This window comes from Lepidochelys kempii, chromosome 2, assembly GCF_965140265.1.
Source record: "Lepidochelys kempii isolate rLepKem1 chromosome 2, rLepKem1.hap2, whole genome shotgun sequence".
Taxonomy (NCBI): domain Eukaryota; kingdom Metazoa; phylum Chordata; order Testudines; family Cheloniidae; genus Lepidochelys; species Lepidochelys kempii.
In genome coordinates this window covers 205246116-205258230 of record NC_133257.1, presented here as the reverse complement: position 1 = coordinate 205258230, position 12115 = coordinate 205246116, and the positions used below count along the sequence as shown (strand labels likewise).

At 41.7% G+C, this 12115-nt stretch overlaps 1 protein-coding gene across 1 annotated transcript in view; it reads right to left on the bottom strand.

Moving 5' to 3' along the window:
- The window catches only part of COLQ (collagen like tail subunit of asymmetric acetylcholinesterase), a 65618-nt gene that overhangs the window by 18906 nt on the left and 34597 nt on the right, over positions 1-12115 (bottom strand). The window contains exons 6-9 of the mRNA XM_073329527.1: positions 10180-10251; positions 6744-6806; positions 1170-1196; positions 466-510 (exon numbers count right to left, since the gene is read on the bottom strand). Of these exons, the coding sequence (XP_073185628.1) occupies positions 466-510; positions 1170-1196; positions 6744-6806; positions 10180-10251 (207 nt within the window). The remainder of the gene's footprint in view (positions 1-465; positions 511-1169; positions 1197-6743; positions 6807-10179; positions 10252-12115) is intronic.

Genomic DNA, 12115 nt, shown 5'->3' with positions numbered 1-12115 from the left:
TAAAGGTCCCTGAAACTCCTCCTCCTAGCTGATTGATGAAGGGGCCATATAACCCAAGAATTACTCTAGGGTCAGTGATGGAGGCATTTCTGTGAACTTTCCTTCTTAGCAGCAGTTCTACAAATGCCTGGCACAAGAAGGCGATGATTACTGTTAGGCCATGTATAGCTAACAAATATTTTTTGTGATTACTATGTAGAATCTCATTTACCCCAAAAGACCACTGATATTTTGATCTGGACAAGGCCCAAAGCATTAATCAGATTCCTGTACTTACATCGGGAGGGACTCACATTCTATGTGGTTGGGAATTTAATTTTATGGTAAAAAATCCACATCATCAAATCTCAGTTTATTTTCAGAACAATGTGATATTATCAGCTAAACCCATTTGAAAAGGATTTTTAGGCTGGTTTATGTTTGCTCAGGTTTAATTTAAAGCCAGTGTGAAACCAAAAAACGTACCTTGTCTCCTTTGAGGCCTTTGTCACCCCTCTCTCCTCTGGCTCCCTGGGGGGAAAATGGTAGAAATAAAGACAATTGTTACTGTTTCATAGGGGATTTTTTTCTTGTCTGTGTGAAGCATTAAGCAGGCGAAGGCAATTTAGTAACATATAGTAACATTCACAGTGTGTGGCAGACAGCAGATTACAAATTCACTTAAAAACTTTCTTTATTATTAATATTTATATTACAGCAGTATCTAGATTAGAACTCATTGGAAAAAAGGGCACATTTGCTAAACTTGAATTTTTTCAACCGGCTCTAGTCTGGAGGCTGCAAACATTGTGCTATGCACCATCTTCACACATGGTAAGGGACTTTCTCTGCGCCCGCCCCCCCGGAGCCTATGATCTAAACAGATGATAGACAAAGGAGGGATTACTATGCTTATTTTACAGATGAGGAATAGAGAGAGAAAATGATTCACAAGTTCAAATAGGGAGTCTGAAGAAGAGCTAGGAATTGAATCCAGTGCTTTGGGAGCTCAGCCCAGTGCTTACACCACATGCCCATTTTTCTTCTCAGTACAAGTCTTAATACCACTCTCCTTTCATAGGATCTTCTGATTTCACATCCTCAGCATCTCAACCTGTTCATGGTGTATAGTATATTTCTACAATAGTTTCCATTATTGCTTTCAATTTTTAAGTTATTGCAACACTGACCTTTTCTCCTCTACTCCCAGGATAACCCTAAAAGGGAAAGAGAGACATTTTACTGCTTCACATTTTCTAGATCTTCTGAGAAGTGAATTCACATCTTGCAAATTTAAAAGTCGGGGGGAGGGGGGAGTTTAAATAATTAGTTGCCCCAACTTCTAAATCTAAATGTTTTCTTTGTAGATTGTAAGAGAGCAGAGAAAAAGTATAGCTATGAAGATACAAGACAAAGGCAAGATATTCCAGTCCAAAAGACAACACGAAAAAGCCAGCAGGTAAAGCAAGCACACTAATCATGTTTGAAATTGCTTTAAAAACTAAAAGAGCAGAAAGCAAATGCAATTACTGGTTTAATTAAATCTTATTCAGTCTCTGCAATTAATAACCCCAAGCCATTTTAGAAATAATTTCCCAATCACCGTTTTTTTTCTCCTAAGTGGCAAATATATAAAGTGAAGTCCCTAAAATATGTTTTAGTTGGCTTCCAATGTGAAGATTACGATGACGTTTAGTTTTTCCTTCTTAAGAAATACCCAACAAATAGTCTGGGAGCATGTATAATTCCGTGCTAAGTTAGGGGTAGAAAGCTAAGGGAGGTGTCATTTTATTCATACAAATCTACACAATCATAATTTCAATGGTGTCACCCTCTGCAGCGTGGCAGGGGGACTTGCCCTCTCTCATCCCCATCCTCCAGCACCAGGTCTTTAGGTTCTGATAATACAGTATCATCAGGAATGGGTTGAATTGTGCATCATTTGAAACTGCTTTTGACTGTAAACACAATGGTACCACATATGGCCTGGAATAATTATGTAAATATGTATTTGAGAAAATATTTAAAAATCCATTAAAAAAAAATTATACTTTAACACGGGTGTGTCAAATATGAGGCCCTAACACAGTTAAATTGTGGCCCTTGACTGACAGTACTGTGCTATCAGTTATTGCTCAGGACATGATACCTGATTTATTTATTTTTAATGTTGCACGGTACTATAAAATGGAAGGCCAACCAAGCTGATTTGCCATGACTGGCAAAAAAAGAGGCAGTTCACAGTGATATTGACGATCAGCTTTATTAATTATGCCAAAAAAGTTGTAATGGGGCACTAGTTTGGATGTCAGCATTCAGCCAGACATTACTGGAATTCATCTGCAAATGGTTTGCATATAGTTACACAACGTACATTACATAACATAATGAATTACAATCCCAACATATTTTATTACACAACTCTTGTTTTTACCTTGGTCTTGCTCATTTTTAGATACCAATGTGGAGATGAAGAGTAGCGACTAGTAGCTGAATCTTGGAGGAGCTGGTTAAACACAATGTTCAGTGGCACCTTACACACTAAAAGAAGTGTATACATACATTGAATTTGGCAAGGCGGGAAAGGAAATACATCGAGTACCAGGAAAAAGTTGAAGATGTTGGGACAACTACCAGCTGTGGGCAAATCTTTGCTGCTCTTTATTTGATCTGGCAGGACTGCTAATTGGAATTTGCACCTCGCAGCCCTGGAAGATTTTGTGAAATACTTTTTTGCTTTAGATTTAACCAGCTATTCTGCACTGATAGCCTGGTACCTTCCTGAAATAAGAGAAAAGTCTGATCCTGACATATGGGAGGAATTTCAAAGAGGAAATTGGGTTGTTAAAAGGTCAGCAGTTCTGCGCACTTGGTTCAGAGAAAGCCCTAATGCATGGAAACATAGCAATGAACATCATTGAGGGGTTGGTAGGCATAACACAGCATCCAAATCCTTTTCCCCAGTTTTTCCTGACAACCACAGAACTCTATTGAATTTTGAACAAAACATTATGTGCGGCTGAGATGACTTTCCTAGAAATAACCAAGCACCATATAGACTTATTAGGTGCTGCTAAATGCCAAGAAGGGGCTATTTTAAAGCTACAGGACAAGCTTACTCACACTGGCAACGCACTTGTGTATGATGGACCTGAGCACCTCAATATCATGACGAAAGCAGACTTCAGTGATGAGCTAGTTAGAGATGTCAGTTGAAGGTACATTTTGGGTCATGTCTGGTCTGAAGCCTTCAAAACCCAACAGAATATCCAAGGCTCCATCAATCTAAGGGCTCCCATCAAGAAGAACAGATTAAAGCTGTGCTTTAATGCAAAGAAGAAAGTCAGAGTGAAGGTGGCAGGGACTACTACAGAGCGAACCACAGACAGGTCATTGTTTGCTCATCTCCTGATCGTGTCCAGATCTCATCGGGATGTTGATCTACACGAGACTTTGGGAACGTAAAAGTTTTCCATGGTATCACGATCCATGTTCAAATGAAATAGAATAACGTATATATGCCAGGTGAACAGCAAACTAATGCACATCGTGCATGCTCTTCCTAAGCCAGAACCTACTAACAGTGTGACTAATATCTTATGCCAGCAAAGGCCTTCAGCACAGCAATCATAGATGGCATGGCTGAGGTACAAGCTCTCATCAAACCAGAAACAGTTAATATCTGCCAAGATTTGGCTGAATACTTCACCATGAGGCTACAAAGTAAATACTGGACTTTTGACAAAGTTCTCCTTGTGTTTGATGTGTATGCAGAGGATTCAATTAAAACTATGACCAGAAAGAAGAGACTTCATGGTATTGAGCCTGTCCAATACAAAATCACTGGACTTCACAAACACCTCCAATGTCACAATGAAGAAGCTACCGTCTCATATTTGCATGAAGTACAAGTTAACCTCATACCTCGCAGGAGAAGTGCTCCAGCATGTGAAGAATTGCTCAAAGAATTTCAGCATCACATGGCATAATGAAGCTGCTGCCTTGCACTGTTCAGTGGAGTTTCTTCGTAGTATCATGAGGAGGCTGACGCTAAAATTATCTTGCATGCTGTCAATGCCACAGAGAGGAATGCTACTAAACTTCGGATTTTTGCACAAGACACAGATGTCCTAATGCTCTCTGTGAGACACTACCCCAGACTTCAGCAAGATTCTGGTTTTGTGCCTGCTGCTGGAGACCAGAATCACTGTCTGCCCTCAGAGATGTGTCCCTATCACTCAGACCTTAAAAGCCACAGGATGTGACACTCCTGCAAGGTTGGCTGGAGATCTCCAATTATTTTACTGGAATGCATTTGATTCAGCCTCCATAGACTCTCTCTTCACTGTGAAGGTGTTCAGCCAGGCTGAGACAGTTACTGATGAGGTCAAATGCACTTGGAATCATTCGCATGCTGAGTTTATCATTTGATGGCCAACATAATGACACTTGCACAGCTAGGTTGGTGGATGTTTTCCAAGAAGCAAATGGAGAAAAATTGCCACTGACAAGGGGTGTGTTTATACCTACTATCAAGAGGGCAAATTATCAAGTAATGGAAGGACTCCAGGATGATCAAGCACATCCAAAACTGCTCTCCTCTGTTGGGCATGGATGGGTCTGTAAGGATGGACTGATCACATCAGTTGTGTGTGAAATACCATGCATTCCTGAATCAATCATTCAGCTAATCAAATGCTTGTGTGCAAAGACCAGATACTCACCAGCCCGCAAATGTTTGGCCAGCAGCCTGCCTTGTACAGAGATGTGTGAGTGCGTTGCAGATGAGGACAACTTGTGTGATAATGTGTCTAGCAGAGGTGCCTTGGACAGAGACAACGCTGCTGACTTTGATGAATAAATGTTTCCAGTCCTACATGTCAAGGCTAATTTCCCTAGGATTACTAATGATCAATGTCTTTTTTAGGTAAGCAACGCATCCCTATGTGAAAGCATAATTAGAAAAAGTTGATTTTTAAATATTTTCTTCAATATATCCACATACTTGTTCCAGGTTTGTCAGTGTATTTGTGGTAGAAAGGGCACTGAAATAATACCCAACTTGATTAATTTCCAATGACATTGTACTATCAACATTTCCATAACTTGAGGAACTGGTGCGGAAAGACCATGGGAAGGGGTGGGCAGAGGGCCTGCCATGCTGCAGAGGGTGACACCATTGAAATGATGCCTCTGTAGATTTTTACAAATCAAATGACACTCACCTTCCCTTTCTATCACTCAGGTAATGAAATTTTACTATACTATGCTCCCAGACTAAAACGACTGCATCTATTTCATCTTTCCTGCTCCGTTTTTGAGTAAGGTAGTGACATAAAGAGCAGGATGAAATAACACACTCTCTGCATTGGTCAGCGTAGAATTGACATTTGAGTTCGGGTCATATTTGGAAACCCTTGTTGGTTGCATGAGAGAGATTGTGCTATTCCTGTCATGTTAAAGATATTAGTTCAACTCTAACATTGAACGCAAGGCCTATCCTCAGTGTGTACGTGTCATGGGAGGGCATGGGAGCATTTAGGCAGTTTACTGCTTTCTTTGTTTTTTATTTCTTTAACTGTTGCAAATTTACATTCTACAAAAAATATAGTTACTAAGGTCAAATATCTGTTCTCCTGTCCCCTTCTCTCTTCAGAGCCAAGTGGGCAGCACAGTCTTCATATCCTGCACCACATGCTGAACAGTTTGCAGACTTTTACACAGAGGAAATGCCCTGAGAAGTATTACAGCACAAATGACAGGTTTCAGAGTAGCAGCTGTGTTAGTCTGTATTCACAAAAAGAAAAGGAGTACTTGTGGCACCTTAGAGACTAACAAATTTATTTGAGCATAAGCTTTCGTGAACTACATGGTATCACAAATGTAAAGCAAATAAGTGACCCAAAGTTTTGCTCAGAAAGAAAGTTCTTGCTCTTCATATAATTAGCATCACAGGCAAGTCTGGAAATTCCTGGAATCTAGGTACTGAGACTCCATAGTGAGCAGAATAACTGTGACTGATTGTGTCTGAATTACTGGGGTATTCACACACCTGCCACTAAGCCCACATAGTCTTGATGGCAATCTACTCTTTGGTTGTTCCAACATCCAGTCCAGGAATCTGAACGAGCTAGCCTTATAACATTGTACTGCCTGTTCTGTGCAGCCACCAGGGTACCCCCATTAGAGCCTTCCTCTCCCACAAGAGAAACAGGTTTCAGCACCTTTGAGGGAAGGATTAAGTCATCAGAGAAGATGCCTTATATTTTACCTTTTCCCATTCCCTCATATTTTGTGTCATACACATATACATTCAGAAGCCACAATCTAATCTAATCTAATATCCAGAGACACCATCGTCTACATGGGCCAAATTCTTCCCACTATTAAACACAGCAATGAGAGTGCATGGTTATAACAGAGGGTGAATTTGTCCACATAATCTTACAGGACTGGAGGGAAAATAATGGGATGGGTTACATGCTTTGCTCTTAAAACGAATCTCTTCCCAATTACATTGATTTACACCAAAGCATTTGAGTAAGAATCTAGGAAAGTAGCCACAGCATGCCATATTGCACAACCTTTTTTAGCTTCAAGAAGAAAATCTTGTGGTTTTAATTGTATTTAAAAGAAAACCCCAAAGTCTACTGTTATTTGAAACAGAACCAAAATCTCCACAAGTGCTTTCTACTAGTTCATGAGGGAAGCAAACACAGTGTTAGAAACCGATGTCTGAATATATAGCAGCTGGGTTAACAAACCTTTGAGCCAATTGGTCCTCTTGTACCTGGCAATCCCATCACACCCAAATCCCCCTTTTCACCCTAAAGGAGTTAAAAAAGAGAGAGAGAGTTAACAACTGCGGCTCTTGAAAGGTGTCATATTGGAACAACTGATGATTCAGTTTTTGCGTCAAATGTATGAAACATGCCTGACTTTAACAACTCTCAGTGTAGTTTTATAGTGTAAATCCAAACTGTATACTGCCAACTGACTTAGCCTGAGTCATCAGGCATTTTCTCATTCCTTCCACTCTCAGCTCTTTGGGTATGATTTTCTTTCTAAGTAATATATGCGTTAGTTTTCCTAGACCCTGCACAAGGACATGTGGGCAAATTATCCCCGGTAGCATTTTCCCCTATGCCAAGGCTTATAGACTCAACCTGGTGTGCCTTAATGATACCACCTCCCTGGGTTATAGTGACCAAATGCTGTAGCCTGCTGGGATCCTCTTGGTATGGAGAGATACAACCTAGCTGGTTTTATTCTAACAGTGATTTCGTTTGGTATCAATCAAGGCCTCAGACATCTACCACCCTGCAGTGCTGCCTGGCAACCATTGTGTCCACACATGGCTTTGCAGGTTCTTCTCTGGCTGTTGTCAGCCAATGTATTGACTGCCTGTCAGATGAGCATCTGAGAAGGGTGAGATCTGGAGTCACAGCAGAAGCAGAAGCCCTAGCAGGGAGGCAAACTTGGACTCCTTGTGCTCCTTGCAGAAGGAAGTGCATTTGGCCTTTCCAGCCTCCGTGGTGAGCAAGATCTTCATGCCAGATGCAGCCTAGGCAAGGGGAGAGTTAATGGAGCAGAAGAGAAGGCTTGGAGAAGCAATGTGGGAGAAAGGAGACCTGGAGGAAGGTTATGTCTAAGGGAGACTGGAAACCGGAAAGAGGACTAATGAGAAAGGAAAGAGAAAGGAGACCTGGAGATGGGGAAAGAGGGAGAAAACAGCCCATAGGAGGTTTGTAGAAAGAAAAAGGTCTGGAAGAATAACTCAGGAAAAGGAAGGCCTCTGGAGGCTGGAAAATGGGAGACAGAAGACCTGGATGTGGAAAAGGGAGAGAAAGAGGAATGTACTTTAGGGAAACAAGAACAGGCACCTATAGAAATCTATTTAGGCCAAGCCAACCTTACCATAGATTGGTGGAAAACAGAAATAAGTGAAGAGTAGAAGACAACAAATCTAAAGAACAGAAGAAGCAGGAGAACAGAGGAGGTGGATAGAAGCAAAAGAACAAGAAATAAGGTAGGACTTGGAGCCAAGTTATGAGAAAGATGAGAAGGAGTGGGGTCTGTAAGGGGTACGGTAAAAGCTACACTAATAGATGAAACAGGAGAAAATTGTCTGTATACAGAAAGGTACCTTCACTAAAGGATTAGGATTCATGGATGGAAATGGCCAACTGAACCAGTTTTTCATTTTTAAAATACAGTTAATTTGCTCTCAGAACTCAAAGTGTTGAGGTGCTAGATGGTTGTGCAATCCTCCCATTCTCATTGCTGCCACTGGGGGAAAATACTGGTGCATATCGTGACTTTTGAGAGGGATCACTTCCCCACTCCCACCACAAATGGAGCACTGAGCCCTTTAACGCCAATGACCATTGTGCAGATTAAGTTCAAGGAAGCCTCAAAATTCAGATGCTACCATGTACAGTAGCAAGATATTCCTTACCTAACTTTTATCAGTAACCAATTGGAGGAAGACTTTATAGTCTGCTTTCCAAGTTTGGTTTGGAATCAGAAACATTGCACTGTCATCATTTACCAACAGTCACCACAACATGGCATCTGAGATGCTGCAGCATCTCCCTACACAAAAAGCAAGTCATAACTGGAGACTCTGAGATGCTGGTTATACAGTTTGACTTTTTAATGGCAACCACTGTATGTGTTCCTTTTGCCTAATGGTTTATCGGATTGAAGAGATACAGGGTCATCTTGGAATGGAGAAGCACAGTTACCAGCACGTATATCTCAGCTATTGTGACAGCCGTGCATCTTGTATATAAGATGGTGTTCAGTGAAGGAGTATACTACAGCTTCTGTACAATGAGCACTCATCACTGACCGCTCCATTAAAGCGAACACAAAGCTTGTCCCATGATTTTCCATGCAGTTTACTATGAACAGTCACTATAATTAACACCTTGTTGATACTGAACTGAAGTCATGGCCCCAGCAGTAGTGCTAGCAAAAGTACAAAGACAATATAACAAGTGAAACTTTTATCATGACTGATTGAACAAAACCATGAACCTGTATTTCAAAAATCTGATCAGTGTACACCCAGATCTTGGTCCCTTCCACTGATATCAGTTGAGCTTGTTACCTGGAGGTACCCAAATAAAAAGCTGTGCAGTCAACAAGTGTATGTAGCATGTCCAAAGAAGGGGATAACTGAATGGCCATGCAGGAAAATGACCAATCTTGTGCATGCTAGAGGGACCTATAATTAAGGCTGCATGTCTGTCACAGAGGTCACGGAAATCATGGATTCTGTGACTTTTCGTGACCTTAGTGACTTCTGCGGTGGCTGGTGCCAGAGGCGGGCAGCCCCTGGGCCAGCAGCAGCAGTTTGGATGTGTGGGAGGAGTCTCGGGGCTGGGGGTTGGGGTGTAGGACAGTGCTTACCTGGGCGGGGGGGCTTCCCGGCTACCACTGGCATGTCCCTGCAGCTCCTCGGCAGAGGGACCACGGGGCTCCGCGCCTGCAGGCACTGCTCCCGCAGCACCCAATGGCTGCAGTTCCTGGCCAATGGGAGCTGTGGAGCCAGTGCTTGTGGTGGGAGCAGTTGGCAGAGCCCCCCGGCTGCCTCTCCTGCTAGGAGCTGCAGAGACATGCCAGTTGGAGCTGGGTAGGGAGCCTGCCAGTCCCACCCCCCAGCACCAGCGCGGGTCCCAAGTCGCACACCGCCACCCACCCACCCCTGCATGGGTCCTAGTTCATGTGTCGCTGCCCACCTCCCCCCCCCAGCATCAGCAAGGATCCTGGGCCACCATCCCGCAGCACCCACGACACCCCTGGATCACCCCCTGCCACCCCTGAGCACCGGCCCAAGTTTTAGTTAGAGGTATATAGTAAAAGTCATAGACAGGCCAAGGGCCATCAATTTTTGTTTACTGCTCATGACCTGTCCATGACTTTTACTAAAAATACCCATGACTAAAACATTGCTATCGCACTCCCTGTCTTGAAGTGGTTTCCATTATATAAAGCATTTACAGTTTGGTTCAATGGCTCTCAGCAATCCCACTGTACAAATTGTTCCAGCACCGCTGATTATTAGCAAGTCTCCGTTAGACTTGATTTGGCAATTTTCATTTAACATAGTTTAATTCCTGAAGGGCAAGAAAAAAATTATCCATTCTGCTCAATATATACAAATTCAATGTAGTAAAAGTGTTTAAATGTTACCTTAGGTCCCATTGGTCCAGGCCATCCAATTGGTCCTGGCATTCCCGGGACACCTGGAGGACCTGGTCTACCCTTAAAAGGAAACAATCAAATATTATGAAAATGGGTTTAATATCATTCCAGCACATGGGGTTCGATCACAGATGAGATGCAAATTAGAGAAGAAGTATTTTAATATCTTCAGTACAGTATCTTCAAGAAAAAAATTGCAACTGAGACATTATTTTGGCTTTTTTTTTTTTTTTTTTTTAATCCCAAGAAATCCATAGTATGCTTTCTGTTGAGTCTAAGAAGGGAAGTTTGGACTCTCAGAAACAAATATATTCTAACGCATAGTATATATATCAGTGCTGGAAGTATGTATAGTATATATAGATCAGTGATGGGAGACTCTACATGCAATTTAAGATATTCATCCCTAAAAACAGGATCAGTAAACCAAATTCTGCCCTCACGTATGCCAATTTAAATCAGGAGTAACCCCTTGTAGTTACACCAATGCAAACCAAATATACAGTAAGGGAGAACAGAACTAGACCACACTTGCCAACTTTCACACAGTAAATAAGCACCCCAACTTTCACAATAATTCGAAAATCAAGCTAATTCCATTTCAAAACAAGGCCAAAACAAGCCAATCTCTAAGAACCCCAACACTCTATGAGACTAGGTCCCCCGGGCCTGCAGTCTGGGACTGTGGTGGGCCCGCTGTGCACCCCTGACTCTCTCCCCTCCTTGCCCCTGCTCGTCCTCCCTTGCCCCGCTTGCCAGGAGTTGATCAAAAAAAAGAAGCAACAAGCTACAAGCCAAAGAAGCAACAAGCTACAAGCCAAAAACAAGCCCAACATCTGTGTTTTTTCACGGGTTTGGCATCTCTAAACTAGATCCATAGAATCATAGAATATCAGGGCTGGAAGGGACCTGAGGAGGTCATCTAGTCCAACCCCCTGCTTGAAGCAGGACCAATCCCCAATTTTTGCCCCAGATCCCTAAAAGGCCCCATCAAGGATTGAACTCACAACCCTGGGTTTAGCAGGCCAATGCTCAAACCACTAAGCTATCCCTCCCCCCAGTAAATCACATTTACTAACACTGCATTTCTATAGATTCATTTTACTTTCTTTTTCAAATGTTAACCTACAATATTGATATATTTTATTAATTATGACTATAATTAGGGTAAAAAACTTGTAAGAAACCTCTAGGACCAGATCCTGGAGCTGCATCCATTTACACTGGCTGTGGAGCTGGCCTTAGGACTCCAATCAAGACCACTAGGGCTAAAAGTATGCCTTAGAATAAGCCAGCCAGCTTTCACTCAGTAGTTGTGCTCACTTACTCTAGGACTGTATTTAGCCCCACTTCTCTTTAGAGATCTGATGATTTTAATGAGAAGAGCAAGTATTCCAGTGTCTAAGATATGCCGTCTCATTATCATGTTTGATGACACTCTCTGAAATATTACTATCTGGGAAACTCAGAGTTATACAGGTCATTTATTTTTTTTCTATCTGGCATTTGAAATCTAAATAAATAAATAAATACTATATACATAGTTCTTATATTTACATGCCTTGTATTAATTTGAATTAATTGATTTGTGCCTATTGTTAAAATATTCGGTGTATTATTTAAAAGAATGGCTCTTTTCTTGGTGGAATGACCTAATCTCTGCATATCTCTGATTTCATCCTGCAGAGGATTTTTTGGCTTCTTTTGAAAATTAATTACATTAAAAGGAAGCACTTAGCCAGTGAGATGAAATATTTTGTGACATTTAGGGGCACATACTGTTGACAATATAGCATGGCTCACATGTCAGCAAATGCAAGGTTGTAGTCAGCATATTGTGCTGGTGCCAGAACCCCTCAAGTATAATCACTAACAGTTATTTGTCTTTTGACACAAAAGTCATTTAACTGAACCCTATTTTCAA